The following is a 27,463-nucleotide window of genomic DNA, read 5'->3' as shown; positions in this document are numbered from 1 at the left end:
GTAAAAAGCCAAGTTTTAATGGCCAACTTAAAACCTTTCATGGAAAGCTCTCCCTGAACTGTCAGGAATAAGGAATTCTAGAGTAGAAGCTGTAAAGAAGAATGCATAATGGTGTATTGATTCATAATGGGCAGTACATAGACTGGGTAAGATCAATAAAGAGATTAAGGTCTTACCTTGCTAATATCTTTTCTAGTAGACTGGTGTATCATTCTGGGCAGTAGGATATTCTCCCAGTGCTCGCGAGCTGTACAGAAGGAATCCATTGCAGGTTTTCAACTCCTCCTTCACCGGAGGGCTCGGTTGCCCCTCCAGTTTGTATCAAAGCAGGCAATAGCCATATATAGAAACCCATAAGAAGGGGGTGGGTATGGGGAGACAGCCCAAAAACATATTTCTGTTCTGCTATGAAGGAAGCATAACAAACATGTTAAACATAGTGACAGAACAATCAAACATCAAAATAACTATACCAATCAGAACACGTGTGGAGCTCAAACAGTCCCCAATGTGTTGCATAGAAACTTAGAAACATGTTGGCAGATAAAGGCCAAATGGCCAATCCAGTCTGCCAATCTGCTGTAACCATTATCTCTTCCTCTCTCTAAGAGATCACATGTGTCTATGCCACACTTTCTTGAATTCAGACAGTCTTTGTCTCCACCACCTCTTCCAGGAGACTGTTCCACACATCTACCACCCTTTCTGTACAAAAGTATTTCCTTAGATTACTCCTGAGTCTATCACTTCTTGACTTCATCCAATGCCCTCTCATTTCAGAGATTCCTTTCAAATGAGACTCGACTTATATGCATTTACGCCACGTAGGTATTTAAACGTATCTATCAAATCTCCCCTCTCACACCTTTCCTCCAAAATATACATATTGAGATATTTAAGTCTGTCCTCATACGCCTTATGATAAAGACTATGCACCATTTTAGTAGCCTTCCTCTGGACCGACTCCATCCTTGTTATATCTTTTTGAAGGTGTGGTCCCCAGAATTGCACATAATATTCCAAATGAGATCTCACCAGAGTCTTATACAGAAGAATCAATACTTACTTTTTCCTACTAGAGCGAGATATTTTAATCGAGATTTTCTCTTACAACCTCAAGATGAATCTAAAAAGGTTGCAAATGATGACATTTGCACCTGCATGTTACGCTACTCGACTTATGGCAATATACCAGCAAGCATTATTAGAAATAATTGGCAAATTATACAATCGCATCCTATATTCCAACAAACAGATTTAAGAATAGCATTTGCTCGGGAGAGAAATCTAAAAGACATTTTAAGCCCTGCGATGATAACTCAACAGCACCCTAGAGATGACAATCTGTTACCTAAAGGGTTTTTCAGATGCGGGAAATGTAGTAACTGCGATGTGACTGTGCTTACGAAAGAATTTATTAATCCTGCCAACGGCAAGAGGCACACTATTCGACATTTTATGACATGCAATACAGACCACATTATTTATGTAATAGTGTGTCCCTGTTTGAAATGGTATGTTGGCATGTCAACCCGGCCTTTTAGGGTCAGACTTTCTGAACACAAATCCAATTTAACACACAACAAATTAACGGCTCCTATAGTTGAACATTGTGTTCAATTGAAACATAAGTTCACTGACCTCAAATGTTTCTGCATTGACAGAGTTGAATCTCATAAGAGGGGGTGATAAACAGAGGCTATTACACAAAAAAGATTACTGGTGGATTTTCTCTTTAAATACAGTTAAACCAATAGGTCTCAATAGTACTATTGATTGGTATGTTTTTTCTAAATCCATATAGTATAGATTAATAGTTGAGTAAAAAGATTTTTACTTTTGAGCTAGTGGGAGGTCATAGAGTGATGTCAGTAAAATTTTGACCTTTAAGAGCATGCGCGTATTTGGCAGTTTGCCGGCGCCATTTTTTGATTTGCTAAGGGCGAGTCAAGCTGTTCACAGTGAGTACCGATATGTAGTTTAAAGATTGTTGCACTTGGCTGGTAGTTGGAGAGTAGAATGTAACACTGAATGATTTTAATCTCTTTTACAGCCTGAACTTACCGACCCCTGAGGAAGCCTTAATTGGCGAAACGGGTTCCGTCGGGCTAGGCGGTGTTGCCATTAACGCAGCGACTTGATAAAAGATAAGTGTCGCTTATTACATATTTGTATTTTTGCTGCACATTTTACAGTGTGTATAGATCACAGATCGTTTAAGGGATAAAATTATATGAAAACCCAATGAAAGATAAACTGCATACCTGCCATTAGCTGTTTCAATGATAACATTGAGCAGTGCAGGACTCTGAGGGTTTCATATTTAGTTTGAAATTACTCTACTAAGATTGTTTTAGTCAAGAGTAGACAAGTTCGTTGATTATTTTGTCACCCACTGTAACATCAGAAACACTTTCCCCGTTTGTAAGCACTAAGTCAAGTATGACCTCATCCCACATGTGTTCCATTACCAACTTCTGGAACAGTTGTCTTTGTAGAGAATCCAGGATCTTCCTACTTCTAGAAGACCCCGCAATAGAGAAACTCCAATTAGAATCCAACATATTAAAATCACATATTAGTAAAACTTCCCCTTTTTTAGATATATTCTGAATGTCTACTATTAAATCTCTGTCCACTTCTTCTGTCTGTAAAAGAGGTCTGTATATCACACCAATGTAAATATATTTATCATTCCATCTTTCCAAATTGATCCACAGTGCCTCTTCCTTGCTCTGTATATCCTGCAATTGTGTGGCTTTAATATGATCTTTAACATATAACGCTACTCCCCCTCCTTTTCTTCCAACTCTGTCTTTCCTGAACAGATTATAGCCCGGTATAACTGCATCCCAGTCATGGGTATCTGTGAACCATGTCTCTGTGATTGCACTTATATCCAACTCATCTTCTTCCATCACAGTTTCTAGATGCAGAATCCTGTTTCCCATATTTTGAGCATTAGTATATACTGTTTTGTAGACATTACTCCCTTTTCCATCTGTCTAGAGGTATTCAGTGATTTACTTACCCGACGGCTTTTATCACCCTGCCCCATCGCTTCTATTTTAAAGCCCTCTTCAATAGATTAGCCAGCCTGCTACCAAAGATACTTCTTCCCTTCTTTAATAGATGCATCCCATCCCTGCTCAGCAGCAACAAATATTCTTCATACCCTTGAGATCTGACTGACATGGAAATCTCAGCTTTGAACAGGCAAATGGAGTAAATAACTGACAGGGTGGGTCTCTACAAAGACACAACTATCTACTAGAAAAGATATTAGCAAGGTAAGAACCTAATCTCTTTTTCTAGTGGAATAAATGTGTCATTCTGGAGTGTATGGATGTACAAAAGTGGTCCTAGAAATCTAGGAACCCAAAACCGGTATCCTCCTGTGCTGCCACCATCTACTCTGTAGAACTTGGAGAATGTATACAGTGGACCAGATCACTGCCTTACAAACCTCCTTGGGATGAGAAGTTAGAATAGCTTTGTGTTCTCGAGCTCTGAAACACGAGAGGCCCACCACTTGGACCTTGAGTGATGCTACTGTGAAACTTTTATAAAGCCCTGCTTGGAGGAAAGCCAACACCACTGTAATTGGAACTCTGACCAGCTCCACTTTCTCTTTCATGCACCAGTGCTGAAAATTCTCCAAATAAGCAGCAATCATCATGGACTTTTTGGTTCTGAGGAGAGTAGCAATGACTACCTCAGAGTATCCTCTTTCCATTAACTCCTTGCGCTCAAGAGCCATGCCGTAATTGAAGCAACCCGGATCTTCTATGACCAGTGGGCCCTGAGAGAGATGATTGGCATATACTTGCAATATGAGACTTATGTCCCTCTGTAGATATACTAGGTCTGTATACCGAGGACAGTGCAGCCAATATGGTGCCAAGAGCATCACTCTCCCTGGATGGCTCGCTATTCTGTGGAGTATCTGCCCTATCATGGGTCATGGAGGAAAAACTATACTAGAGCCCGTTCTTTGACCACTGCTGAGCCAGTTCATCCAGCCCTGTTTTCAGGACTCAGATCTTCGACTGAAGAAAGGCCCACCTTCTTGTTCTTCACCATAGCCATCAGATTGGGTGAACCACTGAAGAACAATGGCTTGGAACACCTCCACAGATAATGTCCACTCTCTTGGGTCTAGAGTCTGCTTGCTGAGGTAATTGGCCTTGACAGTGTCCACTCCCACTACGTGTGCCGCAGAAATAGTTTGCAGGTGTAGTTTTGCCCACCGAAACAATTATGCTTCCAGGCACAATTGGGCACTTTTGGTGCCTCCTTGGTGATTGACATATGTCACTGCTGTTGCACGGTCTGAGAAGACTCAGACTGCCTGCCCCTCCAGGGTCTTCTCTAGCTTCTGTAATGCCACCGAATGGCCCAGAGTTCCAGCCTTGCTAATGGAGCACTTTTTATGGGAGGCTTACCTCCTGGACTGGGCTTCCCCAGCCAAACCAGATGGCATCTACTGTCAGGATCACCCATAACGTTATCCAAAGGAGCATGCCCCACAAGTATGACGGTGGACAAAGCCACCAACTCATGCTGTTGCTGGATTCCAGAGTCCACAGGAGGGTCATTTAAAGAGAGTCTTTCTACGAGGACCATTGAGAAAGCAGTGCTTCTGGAGAGGAAGCATGTGAGCCTTCACCCAAGGGAGCACCATAGAGCTAAGCACTTTGAGGTAATGCCATGCTGATGGGGCTGGCTTGGCCATCATAGACATAATCTGAGAGCAAAGTTTCTGTCTGCGTGCCTCTGGAAGATAAACACAGTTTTCTGGTTGGATGTTATCATTTTATAAAATGGCTACACAGAGATCCATGCAGAGCAGGAACCTAATGGTTAGAGTACTTAAGAGATCTAGGTTCAAACCCCACTTAAGCTCTTTTTAAAAATATAGAACGATTAGGTTCTTACCTCGATATCTTCTTTCTTGTAGATTTGTCTAATGGTTCTGAATGCTAAGGTTTGTATTTGAAACCGTAAGTTGCTTGCAGAATGCTGTCGATCATCTTTTGAACTCTGCCTCCTTCCCAGGGAGATGTTCCTGCCCCCTCAGTATGTACCAAAGCAATCAAGTAGCACTGTAATGACAGACATAACCAGAAGGAAGGAAACAGGGAAAAATCGCCAACACTACAATTCTGTTCTGCTCTGTACCAAACATATCCATTAACATTATAACATTCAAATAACTGATCAAAATAGATACAATCTTATATAGAGCTTGTGCTACTTGCATGTCCTATCAAGCATAGACTTAAACCAGACTTTCCGTTCTTGAGTGCTTTCCTTTTTTTAAATTCTCTCGGTTCATCTGAGAGACAGAGAATTCTCCAAATTCGGACTGATCTTAAGGCAAAAGGCAGACAAAGCCCACTGACAGGGTGGGGCTTCAGGACCACTAAACACATCTATAAGAAAGAAGATTATCAAGGTAAGAACTTAATCTTTTTTTCTAGAGCAATGTGTCTAGTGGCCCTGGAGTTTAAGGCAGGCCTACTGAGCCTGTCTTCAAAATGGAGGATCCAAAAGCAGGGGGTCTTTCCTGACTGCTATATCCACACTATAGAATCTGGTAAAGGTATGAGGGGTAGACCAAGTAGCTGCTCTATAGATTTCCTCAGGCAAAACTGTCCTGAGTCTCTGCCCATGAGGTATTTATTTATTTTATTTATTCAATTTTCTATACCGTTCTCCCAAGAGAGCTCAGAACGGTTTACATTAATTTATTCAGGTACTCAAGCATTTTTCCCTATCTGTCCCGGCAGGCTCACAATCTATCTAATGTACCTGGGGCAATGGGGGGATTAAGTGACTTGCCCAGGGTCACAAGGAGCAGCGTGGGTTTGAACCCCCAACCTCAGGGTGCTGAGGCTGTAGCTTTAACCACTGCGCCACACACTCCCCTAGTGACTCCTCTAGTGTAGTGCACAATCAGTGGTGCTTACCGCAGCCCACATATGCCATTTTAATCCATCTGGAAATCAAGGCTTTAGACACTGGCCTCCCTTTCTTGACATGACTGGTCAGAACATAAAGGTGATCCGATATGCAAAACTCAGGTATTCTAAGGATTGAGTCCGAAGCAGTTGGCACTTTCAAAAATTTACTATCCAGCCCAGGCTCTGCAAGACCTGGACCACTTGAGACATTGCTCGCTCCCATTTTGAGAATGATGGGCTCTGATTAAACAGTTGTCCAGGTACAGATGCACTTGCAATCCTGCCTTGCAGAGATGCACTGCTACCACCACCATCACCTTGGTGAATGACCGGAGAGCTGTTGCTAGCTCAAAGGGTAGCGCTGCTTTGATTCCTAAGGCCAGTGCTTTGAACTGCCTTTTCAGGACCATATCCACTCTGCAATCCTGCATATCCTTTAATACTCCACTAGAGAATGACAAAATGGCTGTTACCCATGGCTAGCCGCGGCTAACCCACTGAAACGGTTGAGGGGAAAAAAGTGCTCACTGTGGGTACAGGGACAAGGCCATCTACCACCCTGTGGGGCAGTGGATAGCCTTGTCTCCACAATTAAGGGAGGGAACGTATGCGGTCACCGATCGCACATGGCCCCCTCCCTCCTTCCTACCTACTGGCTACATCTATCTCCCTCCCTCCTTCCCTCTTATCTTCCTGGCGTGTTAGTGTAATTTGTGCAGGCTGCCAGAGCCTGCCTGAAGTCGCGTGTGTCTGCGGGCAGAAGCTTCTCCTCTGACGCAACCGAAGTTGCATCAGAGGAGAAGCTTCCACCCAAAGACGCATGTAACTTCAGGCAGGCTTCAGCGGCCTGCACAAATTACACTAATGTGCCAGGAAGGTAAGGGGGAGGGAGGGAGATGCTCGAACGTGCTGAAGGGGGGTGGCGAGAGGGAAGGGGGTGGGGAGGAACAGACGCTGAAGGGAAATGTGGAAGACAGTGGGGAGAAGACGATGAAGGGAAATGGGGAAGACAGAGTGGGGAAAAGACGAAGGGAAATTGGGAACAGAGAGTGGGGAGAAGACGCTGGAAGGGAAATGGGGAACAGAGAGTGGGGAAAAGACCCTGGAGGGAAATGGGGAATGTAATGTAATTTATTTCTTATATACCGCTAAACTCTGTTAGGATTCTAAGCGGTTTACAGAAAAATAGACAATAGGGTGCATTAAAATTATAAGTAAAATAGGTACTTAGAAATTCCCTACAATGGAATAGGATCTAAAAGATAAATGGTAAGTTTCACTGAAAAAAGAATCTTAGTAAGTGAATAGATTGAGGCTGAAAAGAGAACCAGGCTGTAGCTCCTACAAATGAAGTTGATACTGAATATTCTCTGAAGTAGAGACAGTAAGATCAATAGCGTGATATCAGATGTAGGCGACTGGATAGGAAGATGTTAACATAAATAAGTTGCATATAGTAGGTAAATTTTGTACACAAAAGATGAGGCAAGGTTATCGGCCGATGGATTCAGACTAGAAGAAGATGGAAAACATAGAAACATAGAAGATGACGGCAGAAAAGGGCTACAGCCCATCAAGTCTGCCCACTCTGCTTACCCACCCCCTGTCTATGCCCTAATGACCCAATTTCCTTATCTTGACCCTCGTAGGGATCCCACATGGGTATCCCATTTATTCTTAAAGTCTGGCACGCTGTCTGCCTCGATCACCTGCACTGGAAGCTTGTTCCAATGATCAACCACTCTCTCTGTGAAGAAATACTTTCTGGTGTCGCCATGAAATTTTCCGCCCCTGAGTTTGAGTGGGTGCCCTCTTGTGGCCGAGGGTCCCTTGAGAAAGAAAATATCATCTTCCACTTCAACATGTCCCGTGAGGTACTTAAATGTTTCGATCATGTCTCCCCTCTCCCTACGTTCCTCAAGAGTGTAGAGCTGCAATTTGTTCAGTCTCTCTTCGTACAAGAGACCCTTGAGCCCCGAGATCATCCTGGTGGCCGTCCGTTGAACCGATTCAATTTTGCGCACATCTTTACTGTAATGTGGCCTCCAGAATTGCACACAGTACTCCAGATGAGGTCTCACCATGGCCCTGTACAACGGCATTATGACTTCAGGCTTTCGGCTGACGAAACTTCTATTGATACAACCCAATATCTGCCTTGCCTTAGATGAAGCCTTCTCCACTTGATTGGCAGTTTTCATGTCTGCACTGATGATTACTCCTAAATCTCGTTCTGCTGAAGTCCTAGTTAAAGTTTCTCCGTTCAAGAAGTACGTCCTGCATGGATTTCCGCTTCCGAGGTACATGACCTTACATTTCTTAGCATTGAAGCCTAGCTGCCAGGTTGAGGACCAACTTTCCAATGTAAGCAGGTCATTAGGAGGAGGGTGTATGATTTATATAGAATAGCCAACCATGCCTGTCTACGATGTTAAATGATAGATAGATAGATTTAATTTCCTATTCAAAATACTGCTGACCATCATAATGTGGACTATATCATAGTTGATTTTATATACAGAATTTTGTGGATATTCATGAATATTTGTTATTAATGTAATGAATAATCAAATAAAGAATGAAAGAGAAAAAAAAGTTCCTATCCTGCAGAAGAAAACGCCAAAGGAAATCCATGAATGTATGAAGCAAATATTGAGTAACAAATGCCCATCATATTCCACAGTGAAGTGATGTGCAAATTTTCAGTTTGGAGATTTTGAGACTGAAGATGCAGCAAGATCTGAAAGGCCTCAAATGTTTAAATAGATAGAGGAACCAGTTCAAAAAATACTTTCCACTTTCAACGGTGCTCAGAATCCAAGATGGAATGTAAGAACTCAGAGTGGGGGATTAACCCCTACCAGAACTCTTATGGTATCTATCATTGCACCATAACTGCTGTGAAAAGTTGTTTTGAATCACTAAGTGAAATAAGTGATACTATGTAACTTGTACACTTTCAAATTGCTTATAAAGTATGAATAGTTCAAAGGTTAAGTAACTTAGCTGAAGATTGCTGCTAGCGTTAGTTTGGCTGGGTCCTGATGCGTTTCGCCTTACTGGCTTCCTCAGAGAACCCGCAAACAATCTTGCATATTGTTATTTATCTTAAGAAAGACAGAAAGATATGGTACATGTAAAAATGGGTGTAAGAAAACTCAAATTCATACCGAACTCTCGGCGCAGGAGGCAATGTACCTGGTTTGAAAGCAGTAATTTTTCATTTCCTGTGACGTGAGCGCTCAGCTGAGCACCCGATATTTATGCTTGAGAAGAAATGTCAATCAGCTAGTGGAGAAACGCCCACCACTCCACTTCTTTATTCAGTCCCAAAGGAGTCACTGTCTGCCAATGAAAGATCCAGCTCTGTTCATGCTTCCAGAGCTTTCAAACCAGGTACATTGCCTCCTGCGCCGAGAGTTCGGTATGAATTTGAGTTTTCTTACACCCATTTTTACATGTACCATATCTTTCTGTCTTTCTTAGGATAAATAACAATATGCAAGATTGTTTGCGGGTTCTCTGAGGAAGCCAGTAAGGCGAAACGCGTCAGGACCCAGCCAAACTAACGCTAGCAGCAATCTTCAGCTAAGTTACTTAACCTTTGAACTATTCATACTTTATAAGCAATTTGAAAGTGTACAAGTTACATAGTATCACTTATTTCACTTAGTGATTCAAAACAACTTTTCACAGCAGTTATGGTGCAATGATAGATACCATAAGAGTTCTGGTAGGGGTTAATCCCCCACTCTGAGTTCTTACATTCCATCTTGGATTCTGAGCACCGTTGAAAGTGGAAAGTATTTTTTGAACTGGTTCCTCTATCTGTTTATTAGTGATTTCGTTTTTGGAACTAGGCTTTTTTGACCTAACCCAGTCGTTTATATTTAGGCCTCAAATGTTGTCAACTCCTGAAACTGTTAACCAAGTTCATGATCTGATTTTGGCAGAGTGGCGAATAGCAGCTAAAACAATTGCTGAGACACTACATATATCCAGGGAATGTGTTGTGTGTATAATTCATGAGCAGCTAGGTATGCAGAAGCTGTCAACCAAGTGGGTGCCTAAATGTTTAAATGCTGATGAGAAATGACATTGATTGGATACTTCTATGTTGATTTTGCAGCATTTTCAGCAAGCTGGTGTCAACTTTTTGGAACGACGAGTTACTATTGATGAAACATGGTTACACCACTATGATCCTGAGACAAAACAACAGTATATGCAATGGCACACTCAAGTTTTCCAAGGCAAAAGAGTCAGCAGGAAAGGTCATGGCCACAGTGTTTTGGGATCAGGAAAGTACTGTAATGACTGGCTATCTTCCAGGGGGCCAAGCAGTTAATGCAGAATATTACTGTAACTTGCTGTGCCGATTAAAGGAGGTATTGAAAGAAAAAAGAAGAGGGAAGCTGTGGAAAAGAGTTCTCTTTTTCCAAGAGAATGCACCTGCTCACAATGCTGGCAAAACGCTGGATGTTTTGATGCAGATGGGGTTTCAGTGCATAGACCATCTATCCTACTCACCATATCGTGCTCCATCTAATTTCTGTTTCCAAATCTTAAAAAGTTTGAAAGGGTGACAATTTTCTAGTAATTCGGAGGCGACTGCAGCAGTATTTCAGTGACCAGACATCATAATATTTTTTGGAAGGGTTACAGAAACTTCAGACATGATGTGCCAAGTGTGTTGAACTTAGGGACAAGCAGAAAACCAATTTTCATTTTAGATCTATAATTCATCAAGTTGCTAGGACTCAAACATGAGTCAATGGCGAGAGGGAGCATTAGAAGTCCTTGAGCAGGCGCAGATGCATGCTCAAGGCCGGCAGAAGCAGGAAGATCTTCTAGCGGCATCGGCACGTCCTGTGGGCTGCGTGCCGTTGCCAGACGGGGGTTAGTTTAAGTTGTTTGGGCGGGAGTGCCGGTTCGTGTGGAGGGGGGGTCTTTGCGAGTGGGGGGGGGGAGCAGCGCCGCTGGCCTCGGGGGGGGAACGTATCAAAGCGAGTTTCCATTATTTCCTATGGGGAAATTCGCTTTGATATACGAGTATTTTGGTTTACGAGCATGCTTCTGGAACGAATTATGCTCTTAAACCAAGGTTCCACTGTATCTCTTTCTTTTGTTTTATTACCTTCAATTCTATGTATTATACCATTTGTGAGAATAGGAAGAGAATACACATTATAGCAGGATGTTCCAGGGATTGGATTTCAAACACTGTAGTTATCGCGCAGTTGTTTTTGGCCTTGTAACTATCAACATAATTTCTTTTGGGTTCTACAGTCTCATAAGTGCATTTCCTATGCTTTACAGGGCAGGTGAAAATTGAGTATACTATTAAAGCAGTTATCTCTAGGATAACTAAATATACACACCTCCATATAATTCTCTCAAGGTGTGGAGCCTTCCGATTGGTTGACATAAAAGTATTTCATTTTGGAACATTCCAGTACACCTGGGGAAAAAACCCAAATACATTAGGATCCAGTTTAAGTGTTTTTAAGTAAAGACTTGTCCAGGTCTCCTAAAGCCATATTTTCTCAGTCCCAGTCCATGCCATATCACCAGGTCCCTTTCCTGAAAAGGATTAGGTAAAAAGAAGACTTAACATACAACAACATGTCAGTATATGTAAGGAATTGGTATGGTAATACTCACCTTCATGTTACCGGTGGATGCAAGACCAGTTAGCAAAGAGATAAAAGCATTCTACGCTTCCAGAACGTCAACAGCAAGGACTTAAATTTAGCATTCAAGCATTGATACAGCAAGTGATGCATTAGAGCATCGAACTAGGCTTTTTGCACACAGTGTTGTAAAGCATGAACTAAAATTTTTTTTACTCATAATGAAGGAAAGTAATGGAATGAAAATTAACACAGCATTAAAAAGTGAGACCTATCAAAGATACAGCACACACTATTTTTGATGCACAGGTGAGGATAAAAGAGAGGAATATTACTAGTATAGAGCTGCATGGGAACAGGGACATGAATCTTGCGGAGTCCTTGGAGATCCCCTACAGACTCGAAGAGATGGATCTGCTTTGTTCAGGGATCCCGCTGGTGTGGTAAATTGCTCCAGCGTCGGATCCTATGCAGCCGCACTTTCTTGCTCTTTTCAGACTTCCAGTCGTATCCCTTCACTCCTCCATGCTACTGGTGGCTAATCCAGAAATCTTCCCTCTGATGCAATCAGAGGGAAGCCCTTCCTCTGATGCAAATGCATCAGAGGAGAGGCTTCCGGATTAGCCACCGGTAGAGTGAAGGAGAGAAGGAACGCTACCGGTGGCCTGAAGAGAAAGGCCAATAAGACACTTCACAGGCTGGGAGGGGGAGTGGTTGGAAAGGGAGGAAAGAGATGTTTTATGGGCTAGGGAAGGGTCGGCAACCTGAGGCTCTTCTTCTGTGGCCCCCCAGACCTACTAAAGTATCTGATGGGCTAGCAGGGGTCTTCATGACAGGAGTGTGGCTGCCTTCTAAAATGGCTGCCGTGCAGGAAATGCCGTGAGCACCCGCAAAAGGTCATGACAGCCATTTTAGAAGGCAGCCACAAGGAGTCAGGAACAAAAGGGCTATAGTCCTGCCATGAAGACCCCTGCTGGACCACCAGGTACCTCGGTAGGCCCAGGGGGGAGCTACCCAAATATGACAGGAGGGAAAATTGTTGGACATGGTGGTAGAGATGAGGGAGAAAGAAATATTGGATGCTGTGTTGGAGAGAAGGGTGGGACAGATAGAGAGGGATGCAATAAGAACATAAGAATTGCTGCTGCTGGGTCAGACCAGTGGTCCATCGTGCCCAGCAGTCTGCTCACGAAGCAGCCCTTAGGACATAGTGGAGAAAATGAAGGGAGAAACACAGCATGGTGCTGGAGAGTGACATTGAAGGAGAAAAGTTGGGTATGGGGTTGGTGGAGAGGGGCAAAAGATACAGCCCAAGGGCCAGGAGGTGAGAGAGGAAGAAATGTAGGACATGGCTGTAGAGGGGGTGAGAAATGCACCCTAGATTCCTCTTTCTCTCTTTACCCACTCCCTTCGCAGCAAGGGAGGGAATGAGGAATAGGGAGAGACGTTGCACTTGGGGGTAGATGAAAGAGGAAGAAAAGTTGTGCAGGAGTGGGGGAGGGGGAAAATGACCCAGGATAGAAGGGAGGGAGGATGCTGGACAATGGGAGGGAGGGAGGAAGGATAGAAATGCTGGACCATAGTAGGATACAAAAAAGAAGGCAAAAGATGTCAGTAAGGACTCTATGAGTGTGTTTATCAGCTAATCACTACTAACAAACCAAACCACACAAATACCAAATGTCAATTGAGGAGTAGGGACGCTCTCAGTGTGAGGTTATTAGCGACGGGAGAACAAACTCCAGCGCTTCCACTACAAAGACGGAGGTGAATCACCCCGCCTGCACACCATCATCGGGCGTCCCTAGTGTGCAAAATCAACTGTGCAGAATTAATAACAATAAATAAGTCACAAACTGTGAACTAGTGAGATAGTGAATCACACTGAAAACCCACTCATAGAGTCCTCCCCAGCCTAATCCCCAAGATACAAAATGAAACCACAGCCAACTTAGCTTTTAAAGCGAGCCAAATGAAGTCAATGAGAATTGCAGGAGACCAGAATAGTCATTGGATCAACCGGTTTCGGGTGAAACCCTTCATCAGGATCTTAAGGCTGGAGCAGAACCGGCTGGGAGGGAAGCAGGAGAGCCCGCAGAGGCAACTGACCGGGCTTAAAAGCAGATCCAAAATGACATCAGACACTTTCAACCAATCAGAAACGAAAAAGAAGAAAAAACAAGGAGGAGTCACCAAAAGATCAAACAATAGTATTCCACTCCACACATTCATTGAGGCCCCCAGGAATGACCGTGCCAAGCTTAAAAATCCAATGTTGTTCTCTCAATTGAAGTTGTGTCATTCTGTCTCCTCTGTACCTACAGAATGTGTGGAGTGGAATACTATTGTTTGATCTTTTGGTGACTCCTCCTTGTTTTTTCTTCTTTTTCGTAGGTAATACCTACAGAGGAGACAGAATGACACAACTTCAATTGAGAGAACAACATTTTTTTGATGTTTCTCTGAGTATCACCTGGTCTCCGTAAAGGTGTTTAATCATCACGTTTTTTGCGTGGTCCACGCAAATCACGTGAGTTCCGATAGGCTGTGAAAATGAGTTTAAAATCTCGGCGTTCCCACGGGTCGCCGCCATTTGCATTAAGCAGCACAGCATGTGAGGAGCAAAGTACAATGTAAGTTGCTAGTTTGATTTTGCCTTATAAATAATTGATAACTAAGAATGTTTAAAGACTGTACAGTTAACTAATTCTTGTTATTGCAGGCACTGTCATATGATCCCCTGACGAAGCCACAGCGGGTGAAACGGTGGCCCCGTTGGGATTCACAGTGCTCCAGGAAGATAAGTGCTATTTCAGTTTTGCACTATCTTATCAATGTTTTTTTGCATTTAAATTGAGCAAAAGACAATATTTCTTATAAAAATAAGTCTAAAAAAAGTTTATAAAAAAATATTTAAATCTCTAACCAGCCAGTGGCCTATGATTGAGACCAGACCGTTGACTTGCAACAAATGTACAGTAACATTGTACTGGATGATACGGTCACTGAGGCACGGCTAAGTTGTTGCATTACCAATAGGAAGTAATTTTGTATCCAGTGGACTATAAATTACGCCAGGTGTACACCTGGTAGGGCCTCCGCGTGTGCGGATTGCCGGACTTGATGGACCGAAGGTCTGATCCGGAGATGGCAGTTTTTATGTTCTTATGCTGTATTTTTTGTAAAGTCGATCCAGGTCTGACCATTGTATTGTTGGGAAGTTGGTCCAGATCATATCTGCTGAGATGGCATTGTCTGTTGTGGGGTTTATTAGTATCTCGTCTATGTTGTTTCGTGAGTTGTTGAATGTGGATCTGATTGTGATGATTTTATGTTTGAAGTGATCCGCTAATTGGTGGGCTGTTGGAGACTGGTTTCCTTGGGTGGCTAGAAAAGGTTTGGTATCAGTGAGGTTTCTTACAAGGTTGAAAAGTTTTTTTGTGTCTGGTTTTTCGGTGCCAATGAGTTTGGAGTAGTATTCTTTCCGTTTTTCCTTCAGTTTGAGCCTTGCACCTTTGTAACTCAAAGCGCAATCTCCTTTCTCTTCTCCTACTTATGCTCTGAATATCGTCGACTGTATAATGCTACTCATTGTGAAACCATGTAATACACAGCCCTGTAACTCTCCTGTTACTATCACTAGATGTTCAATGCTATACTCTGTAATTCGCTGTCTGTACAGTTTCTCTTCATTGTAAACCGCCTAGAAGTCGCAAGATTGTTGGCGGTATATAAGAATAAAGTTATTATTATTATTATTTTGTATTGTTTGATTTGGATTCTCCATTCTGTTTTGGTGTGGTCTTGTTTCTGTTTTTTCCATGACCTTTCTAGTTGTTTACATTGCCTTTTTAGGTGTAGGAGTTTGGCGTCAAACCATTTGTCTGATGGTCTACATATCTTATTTTTTGTTTTTATTGGAGCTAGTTTGTTCAAGGCAGATTCACTGATGGACCGCCAGCTGTTTATGAATTTTTTAAGGTTGCTGGAGTCTATTGCGGGGTCTACTGTGTCCCAAAATTTGGTAGGTTCAATTTTCTGTCTGGTCTTGATGCTTGTTTTGTGTGGAGTGGGTTTGTTGTTACTTTGCGTTCAGTTGATAGTGAAGGTATATTTGTAGTGGTCTGACCAGAGGGTAGGGAGCCAGGAGCCATTGGTGATGTGGATGTTTTGTGTGTTGAGGTTAGGAGATGCGTATGCTGCTTTGTCAAGCTGATGGCCCTTTTCGTGTGTGGGTTCAGGGTTGAGGATTTGGTAAGATAGGGTATTGAGGTATGACAAAAATTCCGCTACTTGTTTGGAGGAGTGGTCTTCTAAGTGGAGATTTACGTCTCCAAGGATCAGGTTATGTGTGGAGGAGAGAGAATTCTGTAAAACGAATTCTTCGAGTTCTTGTTTTGAGGTATTCCACTTTCCTGGTGTAACATAGCAGAGAAGGCAGTTGAGATTTCCTGTGAGTGTGTTGTCAGATAGTTGGCAGGCTAGCAGGTCTAGGTGAGGGGTGGAATGCTTGGCTAGGACTTTAATGTTGAGATTGTTTTTTACTATGATTGCTAGGCCTCCTCCTCTTCTGTTTTCTTGACATACTAGCTCTAGTTTGTATCCGTTTGGGCAGAATTCAGTAATGTGTGGGTCTGAGTCGGAAGTGAGCCAGGTTTCGGTTAGGAAGAGGCAGCTTAAGTTATCTTTAATCAGCCAGTCCTTGATTAGTTCAGTCTTTGGGCTGATAGATCTAATGTTCATATATGCGCATGTAAATGATGAGTATTTTGTGTGAGAGAGGGGAGTAGTGACTGTGTTGATTGTTCTTGGTACTGTTTGGTGTTTTTGTGTGCTTGTCTTGGGTTTTGATGGAGGTCTTATTCCCCAGGTAGTGGGAATGCTTTCGTGGCTGTGTTGGACAGGGGATCAGGGTTCCGGGGGTAAGGAGTTTCCTGGATGGTAGGGCTGGTCTGTGTGTTGTTGTATGGATGGGTATAGAGTGTGTATGGTATCCTGCTGTTTTCCGTTTGACTATGAATAGGGAGAGCAGAAGTAGGACAAGGATGAGTTTAGGTGTGCGAGTTGCCATTTTTTTGTGAGGAGAAAGGGTGAGGAGAGACTGGAAGCCCTGAATATGTATACCCTAGAGGAAAGGAGGGACAGGGGAGATATGATTCAGACATTCAAATACTTGAAGGGTATTAACGTAGAACAATATCTTTTCCAGAACAAGGAAAATGGTAAAACCAGAGGACATAATTTGAGGTTGAGGGGTAGTAGATTCAAGAGCAATGTTAGGAAATTGTACTTTACGGAGAGGGTGGTGGATGCCTGGAATGCGCCCCCCCGAGAGAGATGGTGGAGAGGAACACGGTGACTGAGTTCAAAGAAGCGTGGTATGAACACAGAGGATCTAGAATCAGAAAATAATATTAAATATTGAACTAAGTCCAGTACTGGGCAGACTTGCACGGTCTGTGTATATGGCCATTTGGGGGAGGATGGGCTGGAGAGGGCTTCAATGGCTGGGAGGGTGTAGATGGGCTGGAGTAGGTTTTGACGGAGATTTCGGCAGTTGGAACCCAAGCACAGTACTGGGTAGAGCTTTGGATTCTTGCCCAGAAATAGCTAAGAAGAAAAAATTTAAAAAATTTAAATTGAATCAGGTTGGCCAGACTGGATGGACCATTCAGGACTTTATCTGCCATCATCTACTATGTTACTAAATCTACCCTCGGCGTTCTGAACTTCAACTTCCCTCCTAGTATCCGGAACTGGTCCTTCAGTCCTTCCCTGCTGTAGTTCCTGTTGCTCACACTGTTTGTCCCCAAGTGGATCACTACCGCCATATCTTCCTCTTCCATGCTATCAATGATCCTGTCGATGCGGCTCACTATATCGTCTACCTTGGTTCCCGGTAGGCAGGTCACCAGCCAATCCTGTCTTCCTCCCACTATGTGGCTGTCGACTTGTCTGAAGATGGATTCCCCCACGATGATTGCTGTCCTCTCTATCTTCTCTTGCCTCTCTAGCCACAGTACCTGGTAAATGACCATCTGTCCAGTCTTGGTTCGTGTCCTCTGTGCACTTCCATCTTCCCTCATCCTGGCGTTGGCTTGCACCGGACTCGTCTTCCTTGTGGTTGTCCTCTAGATGGTCCTCACTCATTGTAGGTGTATCTTGGTCCTCGCTCACTTTAGGTGTATCTTGGCAGCTCCACTGTTGGTGATTTTCCACAGCCTCCCTGTATGCCTGTTCGATGAACTTCTTTAACTCCCTGACGTCTTCCTCAACAGTTTCCTCTGTCATGAAGTTTTATGCCTCTCTGTTCTCTTCCACTGCTCAAAGTGCCTCTAGTTACAGTATTCTGCCCTCCAGGAGTCTGACTTGCTTCTTCAGGCCCTCCAGTTCCTCACATAAAACCACCTTCCAGAGGGGAGGAAGTCATACATATGGCAAATGGTGCAGAAAACAGGAAGCCAGGGAAGCTCACAGTAAAAAGGGGTAACATGGTCGAACTTCTTCAGACCATAAATAAATCTCACCGCAGTGTTCTGAATCAGTTTCAATCTGGTTATGTTTTTCTTGGAACTTGTTAAATAAGTGATATTACAATAGTCCAGCAAGCTCAGCAACAATGATTGGACTAAAAGTCTAAAGGCAGAGATTTCGAAGTAAGGTCTAATGGTACATAACTTCCATAATGTATAATATCCTTTTGAACTATAGCATCAATCTAGTTTTTCATAGTTAAATTCTGATCAAATACGACTTCCAATATTTTGATCAGAATTTAACTATGAAAAACCAGATCAATGCTATAGAAGGAGGTTGTAGGAGAAGCTTTTGTATATAGGAGAGGTTCAGGAAAAAGTAAGCTCTTAGAGGTTTGGGAAGAAGATTAGCTAAAAAGTAAAAAGCCAATATTTAGTACACTAGACCCTTTGCTGTCCCAACTTTATCCAGTTAGCTAACTGGGCAGTGCGCTTAATGATGCCACTGCCTGGTTAACCTTTGGCTCTACCTCCAGACACCACAATAGTACAGTAGAATCTCAGTTATATGGCGATTGGTGTGAGCTGGATTACTGTAGTTTCTAGCTATTTGAGAGTTAATGTAAAAATAGTTGTGTTTCCCTTCTCACCTCACTCTATCATTCCAACCCCCCCCCCAACACACACACACACACACACATATACTTGTAGGTCTAGCATCTTCTTTCCTTCTTTCTTGGTCACTTTCTCTTTCCCCTTCTCCCTCCATTTCCTCCCTCCCTTAGCCGAAGCAGCAAAACCGGTCCCGACTACCCCCTCCCTCTCTCTTTTACCAAAGCAGAAGAGCCGGTCCTGACAACCCCCCCCCCACTCCTTCTGTTACCAAAGCAGCAGAGCCGGTCCTAACAACCTCCCTCCCTCCCCCAACGATGTAATAGCAGTCGGCAAGCAGAGGAAGCACTGGTAAACAGGAAGCTTCTGGCCAGCCCCAGCAGGGCCTTTCCTCTGCCACGGTGGAAATGATGTGGAAGAGGAAATGCCCTTCAGGTGCTGGTCAGAAGCTGCCTGTTTACCAGCGTTTCCTCTGCTCGCTGACTGCAGCTACATTGTCAGGTGAGAAAGGAAGGGAGGATTGGCTCTGCTGCTTTGGGAATGAAGGAAGGGAGGGGGTTGTCAGGACCGGCTCTGGTGCTTTGGGAGTGAAGGGAGGGAGGGAGATTGGTGGCTGCCGCGATACTTCGGGAGCTGGAGGGAAGGAGGGAGGTCAGGTTATTGGATCTGGAGCACCACTTTGGACGTTGTCTTAGAAGTGCAGGAGACAATTTTATTTTTGCAGACAATTTTTTTGCCAGTTAGTTGAAAGTATCGGTTAATAGAATGCTAGTTAGCTGGGATTCTACTGTAATTGGATAGTGCTACAATGGGTACATGAAATGCTCAGCAGCACTACCTACTTAATTGCACCTGAATACTTGTAGATGGCAGATGGCTTCTCCTGCCTGGTTAAACCCCACTGAATATCTACCCCTGTAGGTTTAGAAGACTTCCTAACAAGTAAGCAAAGAACCAAATCTGAACTAACCTGTTCTTTTCTGGCAGATCAGAAACGTTGTGATTCCAAACAGAATAAAGACAATTCCCAGCAACAAGATGATAGTAACTGTCATCTTCTTTATATTTTCTTCTTCAGGAGGTGCTGCAGCAGTGACTGGAATGTGTGCTAGACCCTTAAAGTTTTTATCCACAGAACCTACCATTGAAAAATACATGGATAAATAGACATTTTAATTATTTATGTTGTATTTCTAGGACACTTCCATCAAAGAATCTTGCATTTTTCCCCATTTTCATTTTATTAGTGTTAAAAACAAATTAATATGCAAAAAAATGTAAAAATGTTCAAAGACAAATAAAATCACAAATATGATCAATCAAACAAGCAAATATATTTGCAGGTGGTAATATTGTTCATTAGACTAACCTAACAATTATTCAAATGTTGTACACAAGCAGGTCCCTCCTCCATTTGCTGCATCTCAATAGCACACATTTAGGTAACATTTTTAAAGGAACCTCTGTACTCTGCTTGGCAGCATATCAATTAAAGTTAAAAAGCTGAAAATTTGAAAGTATTGCATAGCACATCATTTTTTGATAATTCTTATGTATGTTTAATAAAAGAAATCACAAACTGCAAAGAATTCAATTTTTCTAGGATTAGCAGAACTCTAGAAATCGAAGGTTCAATTTTAAAGCTGATTTGCCAGATCCAATGGGAGTGGTCTTAGGGATCAGGGACACTAGTTAGAGAATCGGGATGGTTAGGTTCGTTAGGACAGTGTTTTTCAACCTTTTTACACCCGTGGACCGGCAGAAATAAAATAATTATTTTGTGGACCGGCAAACTACTAGAACTAAAATTTTAAAATCCCATTTCCGCCCCATCTCCGCGAGCTCGGTCCCCGCAAATCATCTGATCCCATCCACACAAGCCTCAGTTATGATTTTATATTGAATGTATTTTATTAAAGTATAAAAAGAAACAATATTCTGTACAATTGTCATTTTATAAATACAAATAATACAGAGCAAGGATCAACAAATCCCCTGTCTCCCCTCCCCTTCACATATATCCCCTCTACTATCAAGAAAACTGAACAAGCCAAATTATTACAGAATGCTACACAGAAATATCATGCTAACAGAATACTGCAGTCACATATGACAGGAATAGTTTTAGGGGAGTGCAACTAGGGCAACTGCTCCCTGGTCAGAGAGCGCCCTAAGCCAGCTGGAAGCTAAAGAAGCACTGCCTGGGCTTTGTAGTCCCCAGTTATGTCTAACACCAGCTCTAGCAGGATATATATTTCAAATCTGATATATTCTAATCACAAAATAGAAATAAAATTATTTTTTTCTACCTTTTGTTGTCTCTGGTTTCTGCTTTCATCTTCTTTTTACTCTCTTCCAGCGTCTGCCTTCTCTGTCTCTTCAATCCAGCATCTGCCCCTTCCATCCATTGTCTGTCCTCTCCCCCTTCCATATGGTATCTGTCTTCTTTCTATCTCCCTCTCCCCTTTCCATCCAGCCTGCGCCCCCTCTCACCTTTTTACATGTTTCATTCCAGCTTCACTGCTCTCTTCATTTTTATCTCTCCTACACCAGATCTACCATCATTGTCCCTCTCTGCTTATTTTTCTGCTGATCCCTTCCCATCAACAATGTCTCTACTTTCTCATGCCCGTCTCTCCCCTTCCCCTCCTCTAATCTCCCTGCCAGATGTTTCCTTCCTTTTTTCCTTCTCCTGTCCAGCAGTAACTCTCTTCCCTTCCTCCCCTCCCAGCAATATCTCTCCTTCTCCTTCCCTCCAGGTCCAGTAGCAGCTGTCCCTTTTTATCCCTTGCCCAGCAGCTTCCCAGACTCCTTTCCCTCCTCCCCTCCCAGAAGCATCTCTCCTTCTCCTTCCCTCCAGGTCTAGTAGCAGCTGTCCCTTTTTTCCCTTGCCCAGCAGCTTCCCAGATTCCTTTCCCTCCTCCCCTCCCAGCAGCATCTCTCCTTCTCCCTCTCCATTAGCAGCTATCCCATTTTTTCCCTTGCCCAGCAGCTTCCCAGACTCCTTTCCCTCCTCGCCTCCCAGCAGCATCTCTCCTTCTCCTTCCCTCCAGGTCCAGTAGCAGCTGTCCCTTTTTTTCTCTTGCCCAGCAGCTTCCCAGACTCCTTTCTCTCCTCCCCTCCCAGTAGCATCTTTCCTTATCCTTCCCTCCAGGTCTAGAAGCAGCTGTCCCTTTTTTTTTTTTTACCATGCCAGCAGCTTCCCAGCCTCTAACAGTGTCTTCCCCACTCCCAGCAGCTCTCCTTACTTCCCAGTGCAGCGATTCAGGAAGGCAGCCTCGGGTCCTTTGTTGGGTCACGCCGCCTCTGAGGAATGAGGAAGTTGCATCATCAGAGGCAGCCACGACTCAGCAAAAGCCCCAAGGCTGCCTTCCTGAATCGCTGCGCTGGTAAGTAAAGGAGAGCTGCAGAAAGGGGAGAAAGCCACTGTTGGAGGCTCCCCAAGATCTCTCCAGCCCAGCGCGGACCAGATGAAAATAACTCATCAATCTTGCCGGCCCTGCGCGGACCGTCAGGAAATTGAAATTAGTCAATCTCGCCGGCCCTGCGCAGACTGGCAGAAATTTCCTGCGGACTGACACCAGTCCGCGGACCGGCGGTTGAAGAACAGTGCGTTAGGACATATGCGATTCCATATAGGATGCCTGTGTGCAATTCTCAAAAGCTACTTAGGCAGCTGCTGAGACCGGGCGTCCAGCCCAAAGTACCCAAAAACATTTGCACACGCATTCATGAAAAATAACACAGATACATTTGAAAATATAATCCATGCACATTAATTTATTCCCTTAGCCAAAATATTTCTCCCAGACATCTTCTCTTGAAAGATCACTTTGGGCAGCCACAAAACTTAGAGACTTGAAGAAAGCACAGATGTTTATTCAGCATATGCAGACCCCTGAGCCCCAAGCTGGCTTCAGAAGTTCCGAAACCAGGAAGTTACAGTAATATTTATACATTCTTCTGGCTATACAACTGAATTGTAGAAAAAACTTTTCACGTGCTACTTTTCTTAACAATCATTGGTCCTAAGCTCACACTAGCAGGTCACTTATCTAAGCCCTGGAGTCTTTCTGTTACATGTCATTTATGCTGAGCTAGCCATAAGCTAGAATGCCCAAGCTAAAACACCCAGTGCAGGCAGGCAAGAACATGAGATAAGTTAGGTCTGCAGCTAAACATAATTCAGCATTTTATTAAAGAGACAACTTAGTTCAACACTTAGGAAAACCAGTCTCAGACTCCTTCACTCTTATTGAGGAAAGATAATTTTCAGATGGCTAGTTTACATGAGTAACTTGTTAGTTGTAAGCATAAATGGCTTTGAAAAGTGACTCCTCCCCCCCTCAAAAAAAAAAAATCCTACCGAGGAGGCTGAAGGCTAGCAAGTGCAGAGCTTGGTAAAAAAAACAACTATTTTTATTGTTTTTCTACTGGGATAAGTAATTCGAAGCTTACCTATTGTGACAGGGAAGCCCCTGTCACTGGTTCAAAATCTGCTTTAAAACGTCGCGAGTGATCAGCGGAGTGCCGCAGGGCTCGGTCTTGGGTCCGATGCTATTTAATATCTTTGTTGGGGATCTGACTCAGGGACTCCGAGGCAAAATTACACTATTTGCCGACGATGCTATACTATGCAGCATTGTGGGCAGGGCCTCAGAACCTGATAGTGCAACCTATGGAGCAAGACCTGCTTGTATTGGAAAAATGGTCCAGTATTTGGCAACTAAACTTTAATGCCAAGAAATGTAAAGTAATGCACCTTGGGAGCAAAAATCCACACAAAACATACACCTTAAACGGTGAAAGCGTAACAAGAACTACTGCAGAAAGGGACTTGGGAGTTCTCATCTGGGAAGATATGAAAGCTGCTAATCAGATGGAGAAAGCTTCAGCGAAGGCCAGACAAATGCTGGGTTGAATCAGAAGGAGCTTTATCAGCTGGAAGCCGGAAGTCATACTACCGTTATACAGATCCATGGTGAGACCTCACCTGGAGTACTGTGTCCAATTTTGGAGGCCACATTATCAAAAAGATGTGAAGAGAATGGAGTCGATACAGAGAATGGCCACTAAGATGGTCTCAGGACTTAAAGACATCCCATATGAAGAACGCCTGATCAAACTGTGCTTATATTCTCTTGAAGAACGCAGAGAAAGGGGGGACATGATAGAAACATTTAAATACATCATGGGCCACATCAAAGTGGAGGAGGAAATCTTTTTTCTAAAGGGTCCCACGGCAACAAGAGGATATTGTAATCATTAAAATTTATAAATAAAAATTTAAAAAAGACTAAGCGGGACAAGTTCCTGCTCAACTGGGACATACACAGGTGAGGCCGGACTCATTTTAGAGCACTGGTCTTTGACCCGAGAGCCGCCGCATGAGCGGACTGCTGGGCACGATGAACCACTAGTCTGACCAAGCAGCGGCAATTCTTATGTTCTTACCCGTCTTTGTGTTACAGCTTCTGACATTGCATCTCAGTTTCAAGAGTTCTACAGGGCTCTTTATACATCAGGGGTTCAACCTTCGGTAGCAAACATTCAGCTTTTCCTTAACCAAGTTCACCCTCCTGCTCTGGATTCAGGAGCCCTTCAAGACTTAAATTCCCCTAGTCTCATGGAAGAAATTAAACGGGTGATTCAATACCTTAAACCGAGGAAGGTGCCTGGCAATGATGGTTTCACCGGTGAATTATACAAAGCTTTGAATGTTTCACTAGCATCCAGTGGCGTACCTAGGGTATGTGGCACCCGGGGCCCATCATTTTTTAACACCCCCCCCCAATGTAAAAACATATTTTTTGTAATAACCATGAAACGGAATAAATGGTCAGAATAGAAACAGGCAGTGAAAATTTTCTTTTATTGAACCTCATATATGTAGCCATTATTCCAAACATAACATAACATAAATTATGTCTGAATTGTCATGACATCAGAAGTACATATGGAGTAGTTGCAGGTGATGCTTGGGACAGTTCTGATTGTGTTAGTTCGGTTTTATATGTTTTTTGAATAGAAGGGTTTTTATTTCTTTTTTGAAGGTTTTGTAGTTTGTGGTCGAGGTCAATAGGTTGTAGAGTTGGGGGTCGAGTGTTAGGAGGTTGTTGAACAGTTTTTTTTTCTTTTGACGTTTTTGGTTGGAGGGTGTGTGAATGATACGTGAGTTCTCCTATGTCTGGTTGAGGCGGATTGAATTATTTAGCTGAAGAAATTAGTTACCCCCCCCCAATTCCACACACATTAATTCTCTTCCATTTTTGTTCCCATTATTAAAAAACACTGATAAGTTCCCAGAAAAAAAAAATACATTAAAATAAGAAGTGAAAACAAAGGCCCCTACAGATGAGAACATAACATAAGAATAGCTTAACTGGGTCAGACCAATGGTCCATCATGCCCAGTAGCCCATTCTCATGGTAGCTAATCCAGGTCACTAGTACCTGGTCAAAACCCAAAGAGTAGCAACATTCCATGCTACCGATCCAGGGCAAGCAGACACTTCCCCCATGTCTTATTAACAGACTATGAACTTTTCCTCCAGGAATTTGTCCAAACCTTTCTTAAAACCAGCTACACTATCCGCTTTTACCATAACTTCTGGCCACTTCATTTTTAAGCTTAGATCTTTCCTTCCAAACAGAGACCTTGCTAGATGTCAAATACAGCACAAGGTAACTTCACACGGACTTAGCTGTGCAGGAAATGTGAATCTCCTCATACACCCACCATATAGTGCAAAAATGTGCAAAGGTCTGTTTTTTTCTTTCGATCACTACATAGCCTAATGCCACACAAGCAGCACTGTTACAAACATATTCTGTAGGTCAATGCTAAGGTTAACAAAGTTTCCTTCCTTGGACCAGAAGGAGATACTGACAAACCACTGGAAGAGATCCCAAAACAACACCCAAAGACCCACTCAGTGTGTGAACCAGTTGAGTGGAGTGGACTAACTGGGGGGTGGAAATGGGCCCGGAGTTTGCTCAGCAGAATTTCCCAGATCACCTCTTCCTCTCAACACATTGACACGCTGCCACCACCACCACTAGGAACACCTCATCGGATAGGCTAGCAATGCTATAAACTTTATAAAACACATTATTATATTTTCTTATAAAGCACATATTTTAACTGAACTCTCTGACATCCTCAGCCTTTCCATTCACAAAAATAGAAGGAAGAAAAGTTCCCATTTCCGGCTGTCTCTTGTCCCCAGCCTATACAATATTTTTCTTCTGCAGACCCTTCAAAAGTCTGACCAAATCCTCATTCACTTGCATTATAAAGTACTGAGGATGCCATCTCTCCCCAATCCCAGGTCCTAAAGTCTGAGACAGTAGCGCAAACTGCCCGATTCAGTAAGAAAAATTTTGATTCAGCCTATTTAATTGGTTTTTCGATTCGATTTTCCTGCCCAGTTGGGTGATTTTTTTTCAAAAATCATGATGTGTTTTAAAGCTTTTTCACCCCCTTTGGCTTCTCCTAACCACACTGGCGCTGTGGTGTAAATAAAATAAAGAAACAAAAAGGACTTTTCCTCTCTCTTTTAAATCCTAGCTCACGTTTGCGGTCTAACACCAGCTCTGGCAGGATACACATTTCAAATCTGACATATTGTAATCACAAAACAGAAAATAAAATTAATTTTTCTACCTTTTGTTGTCTGATTATTTTTCAAATCTTGTTGGTCCAAGACTCTGGTTTTCTTCTGATAACTTGCTTGCCAGGGTCTCCTTCTTTCTTCTTTCTGCATGCTAACCATCCATCTGCCATATCTGTCCTCCCTTTCCATTTCCCTTCCCTCCCCAGGAAGTCTGGTATCTTTCCTTTTTTTCATCTCCCTCCACAGATCCACCTTTTCTTAACTACCCTTTCATCCGGCATCTCTCCCTCCTTCCCCACCACCCCAGAGTCCACCATCTCTCCCTTTCTTTTCCCAATTACCTCCTATCCAGTATCTCTAATCCCTCCTAAACACCATCCCTTGTGTCTAATTTCTCTCCCTTTCTGTTCCTTCCCTCCCTAAATACCATGGTCCATCATCTCTCTCCCTCTCTTCTATTTTCAGACCCATTATTTCTTCCCCCCCAAAGTCTGGCATATGCACGTCTCTTTGAACACCCCCTTCCCTCCGTGTACTTCTACACCAGGGTCCCCCCCCAAAGGCCTGTCACCCCTTAAAGGTCTGCATCTCACCCCTGAAGGCCTGTCTCCCCCCTTGAAGGCCTGCACCCCCACGAAGGCCTGCACCCCCTTGAAGGCCTGTCCCCTCCTTGAAGGCCTGTCCCACTCCCTTGTAGGCCTGTCCCCCCTTAAAGGCCTGCCTGCCTGTCCCCCCCCTTGAAGGCCTGCCTGCCTGTCCCCCCCCTTGAAGGCCTGTCTCCTCCCATGAAGGCTTGTCCCCCCCCTTTAAGGCCTGCATCTCCCTCTGAAGGCCTGCATCTCCCTCTGAAGGCCTGTCCCCCCTTGAAGGCCTGCACCCCCCCCGAAGGCCTGCACCCCCTTGAAGGCCTGTCCCACTTTGAAGGCCTGTCCCACCCCCTTGTAGGCCTGTCCCCCCCTTGAAGGCCTGCCTGCCTGTCCCCCCCCTTGAAGGCCTATCCCCCCACATGAATGCCTGTCTCCCCCTTGAAGGGCAGCACCCCCCCGAAGGCCTGTCCCCCCCGAAGGCCTTCCCCCCCATGAAGGCCTGTCACCCCCCTTAAAGGCCTGCCTGCCTGTCCTCCCCGAAAGCCTGTCTCCCCGATGAAGGCTTGTCCCCCCC

At 43.6% G+C, this 27,463-nt stretch overlaps 2 protein-coding genes across 5 annotated transcripts in view; both read right to left on the bottom strand.

Moving 5' to 3' along the window:
- The window catches only part of LOC117368871 (protein-glutamine gamma-glutamyltransferase 5-like), a 143,629-nt gene extending 139,003 nt beyond the window's left edge, over positions 1-4,626 (bottom strand). The window contains exons 1-2 of the mRNA XM_033962615.1: positions 4,446-4,626; positions 4,066-4,206 (exon numbers count right to left, since the gene is read on the bottom strand). Coding sequence (XP_033818506.1) covers positions 4,066-4,206; positions 4,446-4,626 — 322 coding nt within the window. The remainder of the gene's footprint in view (positions 1-4,065; positions 4,207-4,445) is intronic.
- CXCL16 (C-X-C motif chemokine ligand 16) overlaps positions 1-27,463 on the bottom strand; it is a 79,673-nt gene that overhangs the window by 1,744 nt on the left and 50,466 nt on the right. For 2 of the 4 annotated variants that reach the window (XM_033962778.1, XM_033962779.1), the window contains exons 6-7: positions 19,658-19,825; positions 11,348-11,427 (exon numbers count right to left, since the gene is read on the bottom strand). In XM_033962778.1, the coding sequence (XP_033818669.1) occupies positions 11,363-11,427; positions 19,658-19,825 (233 nt within the window). In that variant the 3' untranslated portion in view covers positions 11,348-11,362. Of the gene's footprint in view, positions 1-11,347; positions 11,428-13,571; positions 13,744-19,657; positions 19,826-27,463 lie in introns of those variants that run through there. The other 2 variants (XM_033962776.1, XM_033962777.1) reach the window with 1 other exon arrangement.

The sequence above is a fragment of the Geotrypetes seraphini genome, chromosome 11, assembly GCF_902459505.1.
Source record: "Geotrypetes seraphini chromosome 11, aGeoSer1.1, whole genome shotgun sequence".
Classification (NCBI taxonomy): domain Eukaryota; kingdom Metazoa; phylum Chordata; class Amphibia; order Gymnophiona; family Dermophiidae; genus Geotrypetes; species Geotrypetes seraphini.
The sequence above is the reverse complement of the archived record's forward strand: the minus strand, read 5'-3'. Positions and strand labels throughout refer to the sequence as shown.